Source organism: Eulemur rufifrons, chromosome 7 (assembly GCF_041146395.1).
Source record: "Eulemur rufifrons isolate Redbay chromosome 7, OSU_ERuf_1, whole genome shotgun sequence".
In the NCBI taxonomy this organism is placed as follows: domain Eukaryota; kingdom Metazoa; phylum Chordata; class Mammalia; order Primates; family Lemuridae; genus Eulemur; species Eulemur rufifrons.
In genome coordinates, this window is record NC_090989.1 from 153,520,430 (window position 1) to 153,543,185 (window position 22,756).

Here is a 22,756-nt window from a genome sequence, read left to right on the forward strand (position 1 = left end):
AAACATCTGAGCCCATTAAAAGTAGGGAAAACACAGAAACCCAAATGGTGGACAGGTACTCAGCCTAATGCCTAATCCCAGCAGCCAAGGCTATGAAGAAAGGGGCAGAAGCTCTAAATGTCGGCATTTATTATAAACAAGGGTGCAGACCCTAGACTGAGAAATACAGTGACAGATACAAAGCTAAGACAGACCCAGTGAGACATCAACAGAGGGATAGAGAACACCGAGGTATTCATGTCTGGGCCAGAGCTGCCACCCAGCACCCCCTCCTTTGATCCAGATGGCCCCTTGGCCCAGGTGTCCCTGCTGTCAGGACAAACTGTGGACTGGGGTAGAGGAATTGGATATTCTGTGAGGCTGGTATTGGGGAAGCAGGGGCATCAGAGTTGTCAAGTTGTCCCTCTCTATGGGCCCATTTCCCTCTAGGACCCAGGGGTTTCAGTTTCACATAACTATCATGAACATTTTAAAACAGAAAACAGGCAAAATGTTTGGCTAAAAGTAAAACAAAAACACTGCAGGGAAGAGACCTGAGTGTGTTGGTGGACAGAGGATGCCCCGACCACTTGTGGCAGGAGCCAGGGCCAGCAAGGGCAGGAAAGCTTCCCCACGGGCAGCCAGGCCGTGAGTGGACGTGGCCCTCCAGGTGGTCCCAGGGAGGATGCAGGGGCGGTCCAGGCAGGCAGCTGTCAGGAGTGGATGAGGCTCTGCCTGAGGTGTTTTGGCTTCAGGAGGCTGCCCAACTCCCACTGGGTATGGCACAGGCTCCAGAGAGCAGGGGGACAAAGGACTGAAACCCAGCTTGGCCAGATCCCAAGCTTGCTCACTTGCCTATGTCATGGCCCTGGCTCTGCAAAGGGCACACCAAACCTTGGGGACAAGCCACGGCCTCAAACAGTGGCTGGCCACTGTGACAAAACCAGCACATCTGCATCATCCCCACAAAAGGCTGCACTATTCTAGTGTGACAGGCCACACTTGGTCGCCCTCGGGCGAGCTGGAAAAGAACTCCCACCCCATTCTTTGAATTTTGCTTGAGATTTTAGGAAGCATAATTTCAAGGGAGGAAGAGAACAAAGTTTGGCCCCAGCCCCCTCTGGCAAGGATTGTTCCCCACCTCGTCGGCATCAGAAGAAGCCACGTGTACAGACAGCACACACACACCAGGCACGGGGCAGTAAGGAACTGTGCCTACATGCCACTCACACACACATGACATAATCAAGTGGCAGCCAAAGAGGCAGGGGCAGGCTCAGGGGGCTGCCTTCGGGGGCTCCATGTAGGCCGGGTTGTACGGAGGCTGGCTGGCAGGGTAGGGCGCGGCTGCACCTCCTAAAAACAGAGAGAATACTGGTTGGCCACAGGCATGGATGGCAGGCAAGCAGAAGCGGGCAGAGGCCTATTCAGCCATGTACTCTGGGATGGATGCCTGAGGGGGGACGGGTGGGGGCTTGGGAGGCCAGGAAGGGTCACAGCATTGGCAGTGGCACTCACCAGCCAAAGTCTCATGGTAAGCCGGTGGGCCCATGGGCTGGGCCGGGTAGGGTGGTGGGTACTGCGTCGGGTAGGGTGCTGCTGGCATCCCTGGCTGCGGGGGCATGGCGTGGTAGCCCTGGTATGTCGGTCCAGGGTAGCTGGGTGGCACACTTGGAGGCTGAGGGTAAGGGGCATGCACCACCGTGGTGGCTGTGGTGGTGGTCACGACCGCTGCAAAGAGAATCCCAGTCAGGACCCTCCATCTCCCCAGCTTGTGAGGGCCAGGCTTGCCACCCCTCCCTCCAGCTTAGCCAAAGCAGGCCCTGGTGGCTGCCCTTGCCCACCCAGGGGTCTGTACCCGCACACAAGGGGAGTCACCGTAGGGCAGGGGGTGGGGTGGGCATGCTTACGACGCGGCCGGCGACACATCTTGTATAAACAGCAGCAGGAGCAGGTGAAGCAGATGATAATGGTGACAACAGAGAGCACAAAGATGGTCAGGCCGATGGCTACAGTGGCTCCGAACCTGCCAAAGAGCTGGTCATGACCCAGGGCCTCTCGTCCCTCCCCAGGACCAGCATCCACACTTCACCGGTTCCCACAGGACACCCCTCTTGCCAGAAGGACTCTGGACAATACAGATATGGCAACTTCCTGGTAGTGTAATTTGAACCTGTTTCAGTCCCGGTTTGCTCATGTATAAAACAGGGGTGTCTGTAAGTCTACGAAAAGCACCTCGCCCAGGGTCTGCTCCCTGCCCTGCCCTCAGGAGCATGGGAACGCATTCTTCAAGCCTTCCCCTGACGACATCTTGTCACCCCCAGCCACCTGGTTCAGCAGATGGTATCAGGCACATGCCACAAGCCAGGCACTGTGTGGTTTGAGTCAAAAAACTCAGCGGTGGGCAAGACAACCAACCCTGGCCTCTGGGAGCCCACGGTCCAATGTAGGAGGCAGATGTTGAAGATAAAATGACTCCAGAAGCACAGGTGGGCGGAGGGCAGTGCACCCAGAAGAGCAGGGCAAGGCCTGCAGTGTTCCTCCGCTCTCCCACCACAGCCTAGGCAGGGCTGCTGGTCCCCTGGAGTGACGAGGACAGCGGCCTCTCACTACACACTTGCTGTGTGGCAAGCACTGTGCGCGGTGTTCACACACATCCCTGGCCTCCCCACCTCTGACCAGCACAGCCACTTCACAGATGAGGCGGCTAAGGGCCAGAGGTGGTGACACAGAGGGGCTGGAGGCAGGAGGCTCCCCTGCCGGACCCTTGACCTCCAGTGGAGGCCCTTGTCTGGGAAGTTCTCCAAATCTGACTTCCAAAGGCAGACAGAGTCCCTTACTGTTCTCTTGTGTTCCCAGAAGCCAAGCTTTAGTCTAATAAAAAGCAAACATTTGTGGCCGGGCGCGGTGGTTCACGCCTATAATCCTAGCACTCTGGGAGGCCGAGGCAGGAGGATCGCTCATGGTCAGGAGTTTGAGACCAGCCTGAGCAAGAGCAAGACCCTGTCTGTACTAAAAATAGAAAGAAATGATCTAGACGGCTAAAAATATATATAGAAGAAAAAATTAGCCAGGCATGGTGGCACATGCCTGTAGTCCCAGCTACTCGGGAGGCTGAGGCAGGAGGATTGCTTGAGCCCAGGAGTTTGAGGTTGCTGTGAGCTAGGCTGATGCCACGGCACCCTAGCCTGGGCAACAGAGTGAGATTGTCTCAAAAAAAAAAACAAAAAAAAAAACAAAAGGCAAACATTTGGTAACTGCACCAGACACATTCAAAAATTGAAGGCACTTTGCTAGCTGTAGGGCACCGCCCCCTCAGAGGCCCAGGGAGGGTGGGGCCAGGGGCTTTCCCCCACAGCCCAGAGAGGAAGCAGGCCAGAGAGGAAGCAGGTCCCCACCCCACAGCCCAGGGACATACCTAAGAACAGGCCCTTAGCATCCCGTGCTCACGGCTCAGAAGCACCCAGCCGAGCTCCCAAACAGGAGCCATCAGCCCCCATGCAGTCCAAGACAAGGCCCCAGGATAGGACCATCAGATCATAGAGATCATAGGTGTCTTCCTGCCCACCCAGAGGCAGGAAGAGAAACACACACACATTCACACACAACGACATGCCACTGTAGGGCGAGCTCTCTGTCTCTGTCTCGGTCTCTCACACACACAGTATGGTGCCCAAGCTCACCCCATGTTAGCCTCCGCCTTCACCCAGGGGCCTCCTGCACTTCCCCAGTTTCCATCATGGGCCACTCAGTTTCAAACTCCTCCCCTTTCAGAGGGGAAAAGGAAAGCAAATCTCCTCCAGATGACGTCAGCTGCAGGAAGGACAGACACAGGCCTGTAGCCACCCTCTTAAAGACACAGTATGACCCAGGCGCCACAGCTGCGCCAGCAGCCAAGGAGCCAAGAGGGGAGGAGGGGAAGCCAGGCACCCTGGCTGCCTTCCCAGACCCGTGCCTGCAGGGGCCTGGCCGCCCAGGGCAGCTCCTCTGGGGGGGTCTGAGAGATGCCCCAGCCTCTACGTGTGCCCCAACCAGCCCCATCCCCACCACCCCTGTTCCAGCCATCCTCCTGGATGGGCACCTTCATCCACCTGGGGCCAGAGCGCAACGCTGGGGCCCTGGCTGACACACAAGCAATGAGCAAGGTCCAGCCTGAACCCTCTGCTCCTCCTCTCCCACCAGTGCACTCCCCAAGCCACTAATCTGCCTCCCCATGTTCCCCCTGGCCACCTAGCCAGGGCCACCCTGCCAGGTCCCATCATGTCACTCATGCTCATATGCCTCCTATGGCTCCTGTAGCTCTTGAGATCACAAAAGAATGTGCTCTAGAACTACTTGCTAACCTGTGTGTGTGTGTGTGTGTGTGTGTGTGTGTATTTCTGTATTTTCCTGTATATATATATTATAGAGACAATAAAAGAAGAAAAGAAAAATCTGGAATTTGTCTCACCAGATAGTGAAACTTACAATAAAACAAAATTTAATCTTTAATTTAAAATTTAAATAAAACAAAACTCCTCACTAGACCCACAAAGCCTTTTGTGGTCTGGGACTCCCACCCTCTCTCCTTCTCTGGGCTCCAGCCACATCACCCTGCTTTCAGCTCTTGAAAGCACGATACCGCATCCTGCCACAGAGCCTTTGCACAGGCAGTTCTTCCTGCCTGGTCAGCCCTTTCCTTCCTCCTGACCCACCCCCACCTAATTAATTCCTGCTCACCCATCACTTCTGCAGTGACACCTTCCCTTGCTATGCAGATGAGGACAGGCTCCTCAGTAAATGCTGTTACAGAATTAAATTCCTTTCTACCTCAGTTTGTAAATACACTCCACTGTGTGAGCATTTGATTAACTGCACCTGTGACACCTTTGGGCCACCATCGTATTTCCAGTGCCTGGCATATGGTGAGTGCTCAATATATATCTGACAAATGAATGAATTAATTGTCTCAGGGATTCTAGGGGTAGTCCTAGCAGGACAGACAGGCATGACACCCTGAGGAAGCCAAGCAACACTGGAGGGGTGGCTGCAGAGTGCAGCGGGGGCCCATGGCCACACCAGGCTACCGTACTCACGGAACCACACCTCCAAGAGGAAGGAATGGGGCCTCCCAAGGCTGGAGCTATCTCCTGGATTGAGGAGTCTGAAGGCCAAGTTCAGAAGGCAGACTCAGCCTAGCAGGAGGGGCCTGAAGGCTGGAGGAGCAGCAGCCCAGACAGGGAGGCTGGGCGATATTGTAGGGCTTGCAGAGAATTGGGCGGCCTGCAGGAGGCGGAGGAGTCCCAGTGCTCAAACTGAGCAAAGGCTGTCTCTGGACCCAGGACACCAGCGCTCTCCCCATGACGCTGGCAGGCGCAGACAGGCTGTAGTAGAGTGGGCCTGAGTGGCAGAAAGGAGGTTTTGAGGGCCGGGAGGCAGCAGCAGTTGGCCATGGCCACACCTTGCCTAATAGACCTCCCCACCTTTCCCCTGCATTGTCACGAGGGAGTCAGGGCAGCAGGTCAGTGGTGGCCTGCCTGGGGCCTGCAGCCAGAGGTACTCCATTCAGCTGCTTAAACACACCAGCCTTGTCCGACTGTCCTGTGAGCGGCCAGAAGCTGGGAAGGGACTATGAAATCAGGAAAAGAAACATGACAGGCCGGGCACAGTGGCTCACGTCTGCAATCCTAGCACTCTGGGAGGCCGAGGTGGGAGGATCGCTTGAGGTCAGGAGTTCGAGACCAGCCTAAAAAAGAATGCAACCCCATCTCTACAAAAAATAGAAATTAGCTGGGCAACTAAAAATAGGAAAAATTAGCTGGGTGTGGTGGTGCATGCCTGTAGTCCCAGATACTCAGGAGGCTGAAGCAGGAGGATCGCTTGAGCCCAGGAGTTTGAGGTTGCTGTGAGCTAAGCTGACGCCACAGTCCTCTAGCCTGGGCAACAGAGTGAGACTGTCTCAAAAAAACAAAAAACAAAAAAAAGAAAAGAAAGAAACATGAATGACAGGGAGCCCAAGAAAGCTGAAGAGAGGGAGCGGGCCAAGAATGGACATGGGCCACTGACCACTCAACAGGGCAGGTTGAGAGTCACCTGCCTAAGTCTTCAGGGGCAGAAGGCCTGAGCCAACTGTGAGCACAAAGGTGACATGGCCACACTATGGGAAGCCCAGAGCCCCCATCAAGGGAGGACACCCCCTGCTCCAGGCTGTGACATCGCAAGGCCAGGCAGACATTGGCTCATCCACCATCCCTGTGCTCTGACCCGGTGCCTCGTTCTTAGGGAAGCCAAGAAACAGCCCAGAGGGACAGCCAAGGGCGAAGAGTCTGAGAAGGAGCAGAAGAAGAGGGGTCAGTGGTGGGGAGTGGGGGCAGAGCTGGCACAGGGCCCCTGGCCCACAGCGTCTTTCCCCTGCCTGGCGTCTCCTGACCTCCTGGCCACGGCCCAGGAAGCAGGGGCTGGACCCCACCAAGGAGCCAACTCTCTGGCGGGCAACAACAGTGCCCTTGGCTGAGAAGGCAGCACACAGATGCCAGTGGAGAAGACATCTCCTTGGGCCCAGACAGGAGGCCAGAGAGTGCTCACAGGAGAGGTATCATTGATGACCCTGTCTCCCCACCCTCCTCCCAGCACCCACTGCCCACGCCCCACACCCTTTACTGTGTGATGCTGGGGCTCAGAACAAAGCAGAGGACAAGAGATGAGGTAAGGTGTGGGAAGGGAGCATCACTCTAGCCCTCTGCTCTTCCCAGCGGGTGGGAGGCAGGAGGGGCAGCACTGGGGCCGGAGTGGCGGGAGGGACAGGGCACACGAGGCACAGAGCAAGGAAGGCCCAGTGTTGTGCACACCATGGCCTGCGGCTGGGCTGACACACCTATGTGCACACCTGGGGGAGGGAAGACATGTCCTGAGCTGGTCCAGTCACCTCCCTGCTGCCACAGCCCTTAGCAGCCACACCTCCTTCCATGTCCCTTGGGGAGCTGGTTCTGCATTGTCCCCTCTCTCTGCTCTCCCAGCTCAAGTCTCCACCACTGCACACAAAGCCCTTCACGTCCATTCCCCCACCAACTCCTGTCTTACTCTTCCACAGAGTTGTCTACACTCATCGTACACACTTCCAACTCGCTCTTCAATTCCCTTCATGGAACGGCTCTTGCCCAGGGCACCATGGCCTTTGGGTATGAAACCCCATTTTCACAGGGCACATCACAGAGGTCACAATGCTCACAGACCACCCACCCGCCTGGCTCCCCCCACCTATCTGAACCCTCCCTCTCAGCTCCTCTTTCAGACATCTGCATCGCTGACCCTCAGATTCAGTCCTCCACACACTCATCTCACCCACCCAAGCCCCTCACCCCAAGCCCATTCTCGTCCTACATCCATCCTGCGTCCCCACTCAGGGCTGGACCTCAGCCCTGTCTCAGAGCAGAGACCAGGGCAGCCCTACACCTCCCACTCCCTCAGGCCCCTTCGGGGTGGGCAGCTGCTGAATGCAGTTCTCCATCCCCACCTCTCCCCACAAGCCCAGTCTCCCTCCGGCCTCCAGCACTCTGGCCAGGAAGCCAAAGCAGCCCCCCACTGGCTGCCTGCCACACCCTCCCCTCTGCTCTTTCCATCCTCCAGGGAGCAGCCAGAGTGGGTCTTCCTAAAACACCTGTCAGACCCCAGCATTGCCCAGAACCCTCCATGGTGCCCACTGTCCTCAGGATGAGGCCCACCCTGGGCTGCCTCCAGGCCCACACAGGCCAGGCGTCAGAATCCTGTGGAGCCATCTGCAGCCTGGGCCTCGGGGCAGGAGGGGAGCTCTGGGATGTGGAGGGAGGTCTCAGTCCCCGACCAGCCGAGGGGCACTGAGGAGGGGTTCCCCTCCTCCACTCACAGGAGCCATGCCCTGTGTTCTGCTGCAGCCAGTGAGCCCCACGCCCACCCAGGCCCAGGGCAGGATGGGGAGAATAAGAACCAACCCCACCCCCAGGCCTGGAGCCTAAGGTCCCTTCCTCCAAAGGGGCAACAAGGCCTGGGCAGGCCTTCTCTTGAAAAGGGCTTCTAGATCCACCAGCGCAGGAGACAGACAGCAAGTAGAACAGACCCGAGCCAGGAAAACACACGCATGTGAGGCAGCACACTCATTCCATCCTCATGAAGTGTGTGTCACACCTGTCATGGAGGCAACAAGACAGGGCAGAAACCGGCCAAGGAGGCTGGAGTTTAGAGGACAGGGTTGCTTTTTGGTTCCCTGAGATGAAGGTCCTGACATAGGGACCATGGCATCATCAGCTGTCCTAGCACCTTTGCCCACCATTATCACCCCATCACCATGCACTTGCCACCCTCACCATCTCCCCCTCACTGTCACCATTGTCACCATTACCCCATCAGGATACACCTGTTACCATCAGTGCCCCATCACTGTCACCCCCCCCATCAGGACCCATCAGTCATCCACTGCTCCCCACAACCTAGATCAATGTGATCCCCACCCTTGGCCCTTCAACTGTCAACCCAACCAGAGCCACCCCTATCCCCACCACCCCAACACACCAACACACACTTCCCAACATAAGCTTCAAGGGTCCTCGTGGTCCAACATAGTGGCAGCTTCTCTGGGGCTCCACCGCAATGACTGCATCATCCCAGTCCCCACAGCCCTTGCCCTAGCCCACCTAAGCCCCCTCATCATCTTTGCCTGGAAGATGCACCCAGCCTCAGGCTTTATTTACCCTGACATGGGGTCACTGTCCAAGCTAGAGCGAAACCTCAGCGCCGAGCCCAGTTGCTCCAGTGGCTTCATGCTGGCGGGCACACTGCAAAGAGAAACCTCATGATTAACAAACTCAAGCCCCACCTAGCACACCAGGGACAAGCAAACGCTACCTTAGGGCACACACAAAACATGAACAAAAGCTACCACCAATTGGTAGCTTCAGTGGCCTCATAAAGATGAACCTCGCCCATGGGATCTCCCGCTGCAATGCCACACATTCTCTCCGGTGCACATGGGAGCGTCTCCAGGAGAGACCAGATTAGGCCACAAAACAAGTATTAATAGATTTTTTTCTTTGGTTTTCTGTTTTGTTTTGTTTAAAATTAATGGCCAATATGATATCAATAGATTTTAAAAGACAGATATACAAAGAAAGTATCTTCTCCGACCACAAGATGAAAAAAAATTAAAAAAAGAAGTGCTGGCCGGGCGCAGTGGCTCATGCCTGTAATCCTAGCACTCTGGGAGGCCGAGGCGGGAGAATTGCTCAAGGTCAGGAGTTCGAGACCAGCCTGAACAAGAGCGAGACCCTGCCTCTACTAAAAATACAAAGAAATTAGCCAAACAACTAAAAATAGAAAAAATTAGCCGGGCATGGTGGCACGTGCCTGTAGTCCCAGCTACCCAGGAGGCTGAGGCGGGAGGATCCCTTGAGCCCAGGAGTTTGAGGTTGCTGTAAGCTGGGCTGACACCATGGTACTCACTCTAGCCTGGGCAACAGAGTGAGACTCTGTCTCAAAAAAAAAAAAAAAAAAGTGCTAGAAAACAATCTCATACCTTGGGAAGCTAATTAACATGGTCCAAAACACAAACAAAATAGGACAAAAAAGCCCTGTGAGTTGTACTGTGTTAAATAATAAATCATAAAGGAAATTAACAAATATGTAGGATTGAACAATAATGAAAACACTACAGGTCAAAATTCACAAAACACAGCTAAAGTATTTCTTAAAGAGAAATTTATATCTTTAGTAGCATTTATCAGGAAATAGGAAAGTTAAAAATAAACAAGAAGGTATTAAACTCAAGATCTTTTTTTAAGACAGGGTCTCGCTGTCACCCAGGCTGGAGTGCAGTGACCCGATCATAGCTCACTGTAACCTTGAATTCCTGGGCTCAAGTGATCACCTGGCTAATTATTTTATTTTTTTTCTAGAGACAGGGTCTTGGTAGGTTGCCCAGGCTGGTCTCAAACTCCTGGCCTCAAGTGATCCTCCCACATAGGCCTTTCAAAGTGCTGGGATTACAAGCATGAGCCACCATGCCCAGCCAAGAAGACTTTTTTTAAGTCACAGAGCAAACCCAAAAAACAAGGAAGAAATTAATGGAGTGAAAAAGTAAACCAAAACAACAGCCCTAGAAAATAATGGAGAATAACAAAACCAAAGCTGATAGAACTCTGGTAAGACTAATCAAGAAAAAGGAGAAAAGATAGAAAAAAAAAAAACACTCAACAAAAAATAGGAAATAGGCCGGGCCCAGTGGCTCATGCCTGTAACCCTGGCACTCTGGGAGGCCGAGGTGGGAGGAGCTGATCACTTGAGGAGTTCCAGACCAGCCTGAGCAACACAGGGAGACCCCATCTCTTCAAAAAAATAGAAAAATGAGCTGGGCGTGGTGGTGCGTGCCTGTAGTCCCAGCTATTTGGGAGGCTGAGGCAGGAGGATCACCTGAGCCCAGGAGTTTGAGGTTGCCGTGAGCTAGGCTGACACCACTGCCCTCATGCCTGGCAACAGAGAGAGACCCTGTCTCAAAAAAAAAAAAAAAAAAAGGCTGGGCGCGGTGGCTCACGCCTGTAATCCTAGCACTCTGGGAGGCCGAGGTGGGCGGATCGTTTGAGCTCAGGAGTTCGAGACCAGCCTGAGCAAGAGCGAGACTCCATCTCTATTTAAAAAAAAAAAAAAAAAGAAAGAAAGAAAAAAAAAAAATAATAACAACTATACCCAAATAAATTTGAAAGACAACCAGTAAAGCTAAGGAGAAAATATTTTTTACAAAATCAGCATGGAAGCTTTGGAAAGCAACGTGAAGGGTACCATGTGGGGGTGCAGTAGGGGAGAGGCTGGAAATAAAGACCCACAAAGATAATAAGCCTGGCACCTGACGTCCTTGTTCTCCTGGGTGCATTAGCCAATTTCAGAGGGACAGCTGAGAGGCTGAGCAGCACTTCTGGAAGCTTTAGGAAGCCAAGGTGACAGGGATGAGATCCAGAGCCCACCAGGTAGGGAGGCCCTGGTGACCCCTTTCACTTGGGCTGAGACCTGAAAAGCTGGACCTCAGGAGGAAGGGACAAACCGAGCAGACAGCCCAGCTCCAATCACCTCACTCTCTGCAGACAGGCCAAGGTGATCCTGGAAGGCTAGTGCTCCCAGCAGAAGCAACAGAAGTCCTCCCTGGAAAAAAGTCCTAAATGCCAATTCTATAATCAATTTTGCAAATGCAATGTTAGGCACACAATCAAAAATTTTCAGGAACACTAGGAGACTAGAACATACAAATCGAAAATAACAGAAACAACTGAAAACAGAAATATCCACAGGGGCTTCAAATATTGAAGTTACCTGATACCGACATTAAAATAACAATACATACACTGTTTAAAGATTAAACAGTGAGACTAAAGGAAAAAAAGAATTTAAAGAGATTAAAGATTGAGCAATTCAGAGAACTTGAAATATACTGGATATTTAGCTGGAGAGCTTTTTTTTTTTTTTCCCCAAGACATAGTCTAGCTCTGTCACCCGAGCTAGAGTGCAGTGGCATTATCATAGCTCACTGCAACCTCAAACTCCTGACCTCAAGTGATCCTCCCGCCTCAGCCTCCCAGAATGCTAGGATTACAGGCGTGAGCCACCACGTTTTTGTTTGTGTTTTTCTTTTTTAGACAGGGTCTCACTCTGTCTCCTAGGCTGTAGTGCAGTGACATCATCATAGATCACTACAGACTCAAACTCCTGGGCTCAGCCTCCCGAGCAGCTGGGACTACTGCACCTGGCTAATTTTTCTATTTTTTGTAGAGACGGGGTCTCGCTCTTGCTGTGGCTGCTCTCAAACTCCTGGCCTCAAGCTATCCGCCCATCCCCTCTACCTGGCCTCCCAGGTGTGCTCAGATTACAGACAGGAGCCACTGTGTCCCACAGCTGAAGAGATTTCTAAACACCTGCTGACAGAACTGCTGAGATCCTTTTGACTGCTTACAGTAAAATGCAAGAAGAGAAAATGAATTCTTAAGCAAAAAAAGAACCAGAACTTAAAGATTCTGAAAATTCTGAGCCTATGAGTATTGTAGAGAATACTTAGAGTGTAGTCCAAAAACCATCTGATGAGATTAGAATGGGTGTGGACCACAGACCTAGGCATTCACCCCAGCAGAAAGCCTTCAGGTTTGAACTGAAGGCGGCCAGAGATGACACGAAATGAAGGAAGCGGGTCTTAGATCCCACAGGACTGCGCCATGGAGCTACGTGGCTGTGCAGCCACACTGTTCTTCAAAACAAGGAAAGGACCCCAAAGACAATTCAGACCTCATCAAGGCCACCACGCCCACCCAGAGTACTCAGGCCAAATGGGGATGGGGGGCCCGGTTGCCTCTACCTCAGTTTCAAAGGCCAAGATACCCACCCAGCAGAGCTATGTGGTGCAACTCCCACCCCAGGGGGTCTAGAGGGCAGAGCATCCAGCCAAAGAGGATCATCCTCAAGCCTTAAAGTCTAACGGAGTTTGCCCTGCCAGGTATTGGAACAGCTTGGAACCTGTCTATTCCTACGAATTTCTCCCTTTTGGAATGAGAATGCCTATCCTATGCCTGTCCCACCACTGTATATTATGGAATTACACATCTTCATCCACTTTCACAAGTGTCTCAGCTGGAGAGAAATTTTGCCTTAGGGCAAATGTACCTCTGGTTTCATCCACATCTTATTTAGACGATATTCAGACTTTGGACTCTAGACTTGAGAGCTGACGCTGGAACAAGGTAAAACTTTTGGGGCTGTTGGTATGAAACGAATGCATTTTGCTTGTGAGAAGGACATGAATTTTGGGGGGCCAGGGTTGGGATGCTATGGGCTGAATAATGTTTGTGCACTCCCCTGCCAAAATTTATATGTTGAAGCCTTAACCCCCAATGTGATGGTATTTGGAAGCAGGGCCTTCAGGAGGTAATTAGGTTTAGAAGAGATTGTGAGGATAGATACCCCACAATGGTGGGATTAACGACCTTAAAAAAGGAGGAAGAGAAATTCGTCTTCCTCCCTGCATGTAAGTACCAAGGGAAGGCCATGAGAGGACATACCCAGGAAGAGGGTCCATACCAAGGTCATGCTGGCACCCTGACCCTGGAACTGTGAGAAATAAGTGATTGTTGTTTAAGCCACAAGGTCTATAGTATTTCATAATGGCATTCTGAACTGATTAAGACATATATGAAACATTGACCAAGTTTCACCAAGTAGATGCTGGGCCATAAAATGAGTCTCAATAAACTTCAAAAGACTGAAATCTCCAACCCATGGAGAAGCGGGGGAAAAAACAAAATAAAAAATAAAAAACAAACAAACAAAAAACAAACAAACAAACAAACAAAAAAGACTGAAATCGCTGGGCTCGGTGGCTCACACCTAGTAATCCTAGCACTCTGGGAGGCCGAGGCAGGAGGATCGCCTGAGCTCAGAAGTTCGAGACCAGTCTGAGCAAGAGTGAGACCCTGTCTCTACCAAAAATAGAAAAAAATTAGCTGGACGTGGTGGCATGTGCCTGTAGTCCAGCTACTCGGGAGGCTGAGGCAGGAGGACGAGTTGAGCCCAGGAGTTTGAGATTGCGGTGAGCTAGGCTGAGCCACGGCACTCTAGCTCAGAGCAAGACTCTGCCTCAAAAAAAAAAAAAAAAAAGACAGAAATCATGAAAACAACACAATGAGATATTACTGCATAACTACCAAAATTGTTAAAATTAAAACTTTCTAGGAATGGCAATGATCTATATCTTTTATTTTAACTGACAAATATTATATATATTTATGGTGTACAACATGATGTTTTGAAATACGTACACCTTGTGGAATGGCTAAATCAGGCTAATTAGTATATGTATTATCTCACATACCATTTTTTGTGGTGAGAACACTTAAAATCTACTCCCTTTGCAATTTTCAAGTATACAATATATTATGATTAACTGTAGTCACCATAATGATGTACAATAGATCTCTTGAATTTATTCTTCCTGTCTAACTGAAATTTTGTGTCCTCTGACCAACATCTCCACAATCCCCCCACCCCATAGTTTCTGGAAACCACTATTTTGTTCTGTTTCTATGAGTTTGACTATTTTACACTCCACATATAAGTGAGATCATGCCGTATTTGTCTTTCTGTGACTGGCTTATTTCACTTAACATTATGTCCTCCAGTTTCATTCATGTTGACACAAATTACAAGATTTCCTTACTTTGAAACCTACATTGTGTTTATACACCACATTTTCTTTATCCATTAATCCATTGAAGGACACTTATGTTGATTCACTATCTTGGCTATTGTGAATAATGCTGGAATGAACATGGGAGAGTGGTATCTCTTCAAGATACAGATTTCATATCCTTTGGGTATATATCCAGTAGTAGGATTGCTGGATCATATGGTAATTCTATTTTTACTTTTTTGAGGAACCTCCATACTGTTTTCCATAAGGGAAATGATCTATATCTTTAGGGTGTTGTATACATTAGATGTATACATTTGTTAAAACTCATTGAACTGAAACAGTATGATCTGTACATTTTACTGTATGTAATTATATCTCAATTTTTTGAAAAAGGATTTATAATACCCAGTTTTGGAGAGGAGGTAGAGCCAACTGGAACTCTCATACATGGCTGGTGGGAATATAAATAATATTAATACAAGCATGCTGGAAAACTGTTTGGAATTATCTGCCAAAGCTGAACACATGCATCCAACAATTTAGCAATTCCACTCCTAGATACATACCCAAAAGAAATATGCTCCTTTGACAAGGTACCAAAAACTTGTTTAAAAAAAATTAGTTATTAGTATCACTGTTCAGAATAGCAAAAACCTACCTTAATCTAATAAAGAGTATCTAAAAAAAACTTACAACTAACATTATTTTTAATGGTGAAATAATGAAGACATTCCCTCTGAGACCAGAAACAAGAACAGAACACTATTACCACTTTCAATCTAACTGAAACACACATCTAATCAATATACTTTCTTTCTTTCTTTCTTTTTTTTTTTTTTTTTTTTTTCTTGAGACAGAGTCTCACTCTGTTGCCCGGGCTAGAGTGCCGTGGCATCAGCCTAGTTCACAGCAACCTCAAACTCCTGGGCTCAAGCAATCCTTCTGCCTCAGCCTCCCGAGTAGCTGGGACTACAGGCATGCGCCACCATGCCTGGCTAATTTTTCTATATATTTTTAGCTGTCCATATAATTTCTTTCTATTTTTAGTAGAGACAGGGTTTTGCGCTTGCTCAGGCTGGTCTCAAACTCCTGAGCTCAAACAATCCGCCTGCCTCGGCCTCTCAGAATGCTAGGATTACAGGCGTGAGCCAACCGTACCCGGCCTAATCAATATACTTTCAATTGTACTGGAGATCCTAGCCAGCACAATCAAGCAAGAAAAATTAATAAAATGTATAAGGATTGGAACAGAAGAAATAAAACTGTCAGTATTTGCAAATCACCTGATTGTTTTTATACAAAATCCTAAAGAAGCTATAATTAAAATCACTCAATTTAAGAGTAAATTTAGTAAGGGCTGGATACAGGTCAATATATAGAAATTAACTGTATTTATATTCCAGGGAGGCAAGAAGGGGAAGGTGCTGGAGCTTAAGTGGCCCACGGTCAGTTGTTCCATCAATTATGCTTATATAATGAAGCCTCCATAAAATGAAAAAGGACAGGATTTAGGGAGCTTCCAGATAGCTGAACACATGGAGGTTCCTGGAGGGTGGCATGCCCCACCTTCTCATATCTTGTTTTATACATTTCTTCATCTGTATCCTTTATAATAAACTGGTAAGTGTGTTTCTCTGAGTTCTGTGAGCCGCTCCAGCAAATTAATTTAACCCAAAGAGGAAGTAGTACGAACTCCAACTTGAAGCTGGTCAGTCAGAAGTTCCAGAGGCCCTGACTTGCAACTGGTGTCTGAAGCGGAGGTAGTCTTGGGGACTCAGCCCTCAACCTGTCGGATCTGATGCTATGCCCAGGTGGATAGTGCTGGAATTGAATTGGAGGACACTCGCTCGTGTCTGCTACAGAATTGATTGCTCCCTTGCTATCTCGAGAGAAACCCCCACGTATTTGGTGACAAAAATCTTCTGTGTTCATTGTTTTGGTGTGAGACAATAGAAAAAGCACTTTGAGTTTGTTTTTCCACATTCATACGTATCAATGAATAATTAGAAAATGAAAATTTTAAACTACATTATTTATAGTACTATCAAAACAACAAATACATAGGTAAAAATATAATAAAAGCCGAGGTGGGAGGATAGCTTGAGGTCAGGAGTTTGAGACCAGCCTGAGCAAGAGTGAGACCCCCCATCTCTAGTAAAAAAAATAGAAAGAAATTAGCTGGACAACTAAAAATACATAGGAAAAAAAAAAATTACCCGGGCATGGTGGCGCATGCCTATAGTCCCAGCTACTCGGGAGGCTGAGGCAGAAGGATTGCTTAAGCCTAGGAGTTTGCCGGGCAACAGAACAAGATTCTGTCTCAAAAAAAAAAAAAAAAAAAAGATATACAAGGCTTTGACACAGAAAACTATAACACATAACTGAGAGAAAATGAAAGAAAACTAAATACATGGGCAGATATACCACGTTAATGGATTGAAAAACTCAATACAGTAAAATGCCAGTTCTACAAAAATGGCCTATGGAGTCAATGCAATCCAAGCCAGTCTTACTGACAAGCTGATTCTAAAATTTATATGAAAATCCCAAAGGCCAAAAATAGCCAAGACAATATTGAAGAGTATCAAGCCTTAAGACAAAGCTACAGTAATTATGAGTCTACTGTTCTCTCAAGGATACAAATAGACCAATGCAACAGAATAGAGCCTAGAGAGAAAGTAGATGGCTCATGCCTGTAATTCTAGCACTTCGGGAGGCCGAGGTAGAGGGATCGCTTGAGGCCAGGAGTTCCAGATCAGCCTGTGCAAGAGCTAAACCCTGTCTCACAAAAGATAGGAAAAAAAAATTAGCCAGACATGGTGGCACGCACCTGTTGTTCCAGCTACTCAGCACGCTGGGGCAAGAGGATCACCCAGGACTTTGAGGTTGCAGTGAGAGTGAGCTATGATGATGTCACTGCACTCTAGCCTGAGTGACAGAGCCAGACCCTGTCTCAAAAAAAAAAAAAAAAAAAAAAAAGCAGAGCCTAGAGATATATTCATGAACATGTAGACACACAATTTATAACACAAAGTTGGCACTGAACAGTGATAGAAAAAAAGGATAGTTTTCTCGATAAATGATGCTTGGCCAGGCGCGGTGGCTCACGCCTGTAATCCTAGCACTCTGGGAGGCCGAGGCAGGGGGATAGCTCGAGGTCAGGAGTTCGAGACCAGCCTGAGCAAGAAGAGTGAGACCCCCCGTCTCTACTAATAATAGAAAGCAATTAACTGGACAATTAAAAATATATAGAAAAAATTAGCCAGGCATGGTGGCACATGCCGGTAGTCCCAGCTACTCAGGAGGCTGAAGCAGAAGGACTCCTTAAGCCCAGGAGTTTGAGGGTGCTGTGAGCTAGGCTGATGCCACGGCACTCACTCTAGCCCGGGCAACAGAGCGAGACTCTGTCTCAAAAAAAAAAAAAAAAGATACACCTTAAACACAGCAGATTGGTTGCCTGTGGGGTGGGAAGGGAATGGAATGGTCATGAGAGAGTAAAGTAAACATAAGATGGTGAGGGGTTGGTCTTGCCCAGATGAATGATGACTACCTGCTATGAGCTGAGGAGTGAGACCACCTCAGCCCTCTGCACCTGTGGCCAAACACAAAGGAAACAGAATGTGGCAAACAGAGACACACACAGGGGCCTGGAACCTTGGTCCCAGCCCATCTACACCCATGGGGTGTAGATGCAGGGTAAATTCATGGGCTGTGCCAGGAAGACATAAGCAGAGCTCACAAGCCCACACACTGAGACCTCCAGGGCCCACAGGAGGGCACCTGCACAAAGCACATCCCCCAGATGCACATGCGTACTGTGGGGTACACTCATGCCCAGGCCATCCTGAGGACATGTTGGTACAGGTACGTGCTCAGTGGTGAGCCACAGGGCCAGCTAAGACCACCAACCCCTGAGAAACCTGCTCAGCCCAAGGCTGGGTGAGCTGGCGCCCTTGAGGGTAGGAGGAAAACGGGGAGACTAATGGAACAGGCCTGGGAGTCCAGCCTAGAACAGGAGCTCCCCAAACCCTCTGGCCCAGTACTCCAGCCACCACCTTGGGAGGGCTGAGGCCAGAGGGGCAGGGCCATCTCTCTACCATGCATTCTCCTGCTGGGCACAGGCTCAGGCCACCCACCCTGTGACCCACAGATGCACCCACCTGGTCTCAGGCACAGCACACTTTTCCTTGTTCCACACAAACTTCTTCAGCACATCAGAGCAGCAGTATTGGTCGTAACAGGTACCACAGCAGAAATCTGGACAGGACTTGGGGAATAGGCTGAGTCCATGGGAAGCGACACACACTTCACTGTGAGCTGGAGCAGAAAGACATACCCGTTCACCAGTGGCCCACAGCGCCAAGTCCTAGCCAACACAGCAGCTTCCCCAGCACAGCCACCAGACCCAAGAATGCCGGGCTGTGTCTGAGCCATCCTGGCCACCTCTCAAGCTCTGGCCAACACTACACCCAGCCTTGCCCGCTACCCTGGGCCACAGCAGAGCTGCCCTGACCGGGCTCCCTCTCTCCCCAGCCAGTCTACCGGCCTTCTGATGGGAGAGTGAGATTTGTAAGTGTGAGTCCGACTGGGCCACTTCCCACTCGCAGATCTCCCTCGTTCCTATTGCTTCAGGACCAAGCCCAGAATCTTCCAGGCAGGGTTTGGACTACAAAGGGCCCTGAAGATCACTCCAGTTTTCCAGCTTGTCTAAACTTTGCTCACGTTCTTGCCTGTTTCCCAACCCCCACCTTTCAATTCTCCTGCTTCAAGGACTTACTGCAGACCACCTCCTCCAGGAGCTGCCCAAGCCCAGCAGTCACTCAGCTGACCACTCAGGCACTGGACCACCAGGTTCTTGACCCTCATTCCCTCTCCCATCACCCAGTCACCACAGCCTCACCCCCTGCTGGACACCACAACTCCAGGGCCCAACCCTCACACACCACCCCTTGCCCCCTGACTCCTGACCAATTCACAGTCAGCCAGTCACACCCAGCACACAAGTGTCCATAAGGCACTTAGCACTGGGCTGGACCTGCAGCGGGCACACAGGACTCCAAGGCACTGGTACCACCTGAAGCCCTGGAGCTACCACAAGGCTCTCAGCCACAGAGCTGGGCTCTAGTAACACCCTTACAAGACTCATTGTAGGCCGGGCGCGGTGGCTCACGCCTGTAATCCTAGCACTCTGGGAGGCCGAGGTGGGCGGATCGTTTGAGCTCAGGAGTTCGAGACCAGCCTGAGCAAGAGCGAGACCCCATCTCTACTAAAAATAGAAAGAAATTATATGGACAGCTAAAAATATATATATAGAAAAAATTAGCCGGGCATGGTGGTGCATGCCTGTAGTCCCAGCTACTCGGGAGGCTGAGGCAGGAGGATCCCTTGAGCTCAGGAGTTTGAGGTTGCTGTGAGCTAGGCTGACGCCACGGCACTCACTCTAGCCTGGGCAACAGAGTGAGACTCTGTCTCAAAAAAAAAAAAAGAAAAAAAAAGAAACAAGACTCATTGTACAAAGTCGTGCTGAGGAGACCTGTTTGACAGCAAATGTGGAAAATGACCCAGGGCTACGGGTAACCCCAGGTTTACAAACCTCCAGGAAGATGCTGTAGTCAAATGTTCCCATGTAGACTTAGGCTACGTTAGCAGAGACCTAGTGCCCATAAGCAGGAAGGGACAGTACCAGATTTGCCAGGGCAGACCCCCAAACAGAACATCTAGTCGAGCAAGGCCCACATGACTACAGTAGTCTGGGGACAGGTCTGATGATAATCCCTGAGATGTGGCTTTGTCGGCCTGGAAACAACCCTGGCAAAGGACACAGACTCTGGAAACCCAGCCTGGCCAGGCACCAGGGCAGTGGGCAGCATCTGGTCCCCAGCCTGGTCAGCGTATCATGCACCCTGGGGCTGTTAGTAGGGCAAGGCCCAAAGGCAGAGACACTGAGGGACCTCCTTGAGAAGAGAAAACTGGGGGCTTAGGGGGCTTCACTTTGTTCTTGGCAGTTCCAGGCAGAACCCTGTTCTGTAAAAGCCATAGAGTTTGTTGGTCAGACCACCAACAAGACCACCTTTGCCAGCTGTATCCATCGGCATGGCCTGTGCTGCTGGGTGGCTCAGGTGACCCCACCACCAGCAGGGTCTTTACAGGAACAGCCACAGCCCAGCCTGAGCCTCTGCGCTGGGGCTGAAGACACACAGGGGTGAGTGAGTCCATGGCACAAATGCTTTCAGACCCCCAGACCTCCCTGGACCAGCCACCCTCCTACATGCTCACTCCAGGGGTCGGCTGACTCTGGGCACAGGACTCCCCTTCTCATTTCCCTATCCCAGGTCCTCCAGATTTGTCCCAACCTCCAGGAAATAAAGCCTTCCCCTCCAGGAAGCCACCGGCCCCAAAGGAGTTTGCAGCTTCCTATGGCCGAGCAGGGGGAGTTCCAATCCCTACCCCTAAAAGGCCCCCAGCCTGCCCTGCGGAGTCTGTGAATTCTGTGAATCATCAGTCTACAACAAGCCCACGCAGTGGTGTCTCCTCCACCCCAGGGGCCAGCCTCAGCGTCCAGCGTCTCCAGAACACAAGGGCCACTGGATGCAGCCGTGGGGGCTCCCAGCCAGTAAACAGAGGCTGAGAGAGAAGGCCTCTCATGGGGGGCCAGGCCTCCTCCAGTTGCCACTGCCCGAGCTAAAGCCAGGTGGGGAATCCTACCCCAGCCTCCCGGGACCCAACACCCTAGAAGGGAAGGCAGAGGGAGGGCAGACTCCTCCCCACCCTTCGAGGGCTGAACAAAGGTGGCAGCTGCCTGGGGTCTAGGCAGTGTCAGTTCAAGCATGGAGGGGCTCTGGGGTGGAGCAGATGTCCGCCGTCGTGAAGGCTCGCTGACGGCCTCGGGACTATTAGGGGTCGGTGGGGGGCACTGTGGGGCTGATGCTGCCTGGCTGGTTCCAAGGACAGCGCGTGGAAGTGTCTGCCCCAGTCCCAGGGCAGGAGGAACCGCCCCCACCCGCAGGCTCACCACCTGGAGGCGGCGGTAGCAGCAGCAGCAGCAGCAGCAGGATCCGTGGCACGGGGGCCGGCGCAGCCATGGCTAGGCGGGCGGGCGGGCGGACAGACGGACAGATAGACGGACTGAAACACCGGGTCGTGGTGCGGCCGCAGCCTCAGCGACCCGCACGGCCGCCCAGCTCCCTTGCCCCACCCCGGCCGGTTCCCGGAACCCCCGCCCGGGAGGGAGAGGAGGGGACGACGGGGAGGAGGAGGAGGAGGAGGAGGAGGAGGAGGGAGGGGAAGCGGCCGCCCCTCCCAGCCTCGGGGCCAGCTCCGCGCCCCGGTGTCGGCGCGAAAACTTGGGACCGTTTCCAGGACGCGAGCAGTCGCCGGGGACCCACCAAAGTTGCCTTCTGCTCACCGGATACTTTTGGAGGGGAGGGGCAGTCCCCCGCCCTCGGAGCCGGAAGGGGGTCCCCGCGGGGATCTGCATCCTAACACTTGAGCGCCTGCTGTGTGCGCCTAGGAGGCAGCCGCATCCCCTCCGCACCCCGTTCTCTGTATTCCCCAGCGGATCCTCACTCCCGAGGTTCCCCCTGAGGTGACTTGGTGCGGGGACAGTGCCCATCGCAGACCTTGGCACTCAGTAGGCACTCAACAAATGCCGATTCCTTCCAGAAGCCCAGTCCGAAGACTTCGCAGGACCCCAGCTCTGAGGACACTCCATCCCCTGCCTGTTGGGATGACACCCCCATCCCCATGGTGATCCCGCCCCAATCCCAGCCGGGGCAGGCTCCCCCTTGGCTCAGTGGGTCTGGACTGAGGTCAGGAACTGGCAGCTCCCAAGACACATACTAGGCCACCCCACCCCCACCCCCGTGGGGCAGGGATCCAGGTAGAACCAGGGAAAGAGTTGGGTCATTCTTTTTATGCCCAGAATTCCTGACCTGCCCCCAGCCTGCACCTGGCACAATCAGAACATTGTAGTCAAGGCAGAAAACAAGCACTGTCACACTAAGGGGTCACCCAAGCCGGTGTGTGCACCCTGTGTGGCACCACATACTTCTCACCTGTGGGCAGGGGCATTGCTGTGGACAAAGAGCGAGGCCTGAGGGGAAAATCTGACATGTCCCCAGCAGCTTCCCAGGCCAGGGTGTTAGAATGGGGAGGGGAAGGCCTAGGTCTCCAACAAGCCCCCCTCACCACTTGGCCAAGAAGGGCTTAAGACTCACCATGCTCAGCAGTCACCATGCCCTGACACAGGTGAGGATCAGGACATGGCTGTCCCAGGCAGGATACCCTCTGGGATGGGCTTACTGAGGGCCCTAAACCACATCCTCCCTGACATTCTAGCCTCATCCCACCTCTTCCTCCTGAGCTCTACTCTCCAAAGCCGACCCGGCCCAGGTCCCCCTTCCCCTGAAAAATAGCCACCACACACCCGCTTCATGTCTAGCTCTCCAGCCATCCTCCTGTAAAAGAAAAAAAAATCTCGGGACGCCCCCTCCCCAACTCCCTCTGCAAAAGTAAAGGCCTCAGGCTCCTGTGAAGGACTGGCCCCACAGATCATTCCTTAAGGAAATTTCCTAGCTGGCCTCCCATAAGCAAGGACATACAAATTGT

The 22,756-nt window shown here is 51.6% G+C and overlaps 1 protein-coding gene across 4 annotated transcripts; it reads right to left on the reverse strand.

The window, feature by feature from the left end:
• Window positions 1-126: 126 nt before the first annotated feature.
• Window positions 127-21,313, reverse strand: SHISA5 (shisa family member 5). Of its 4 annotated transcripts, none has more exons than XM_069473607.1 (6): window positions 21,165-21,313; window positions 18,310-18,466; window positions 8,682-8,765; window positions 1,890-2,005; window positions 1,498-1,710; window positions 127-1,335 (listed from the first exon to the last, which is right to left on the reverse strand). In XM_069473607.1, exons 1-6 carry the CDS (start codon window positions 21,229-21,231, stop codon window positions 1,256-1,258), a joined length of 717 nt encoding a protein of 238 aa, XP_069329708.1. In that variant the 5' UTR covers window positions 21,232-21,313; the 3' UTR covers window positions 127-1,255. The 4 variants fall into 4 exon arrangements, with proteins under 4 accessions (XP_069329708.1, XP_069329709.1, XP_069329707.1 ...); XM_069473608.1 differs by having other exon boundaries at window positions 18,331-18,466; window positions 21,162-21,313; XM_069473606.1 differs by having other exon boundaries at window positions 21,162-21,313.
• Between the last annotated feature and the right edge of the window lie 1,443 nt (window positions 21,314-22,756).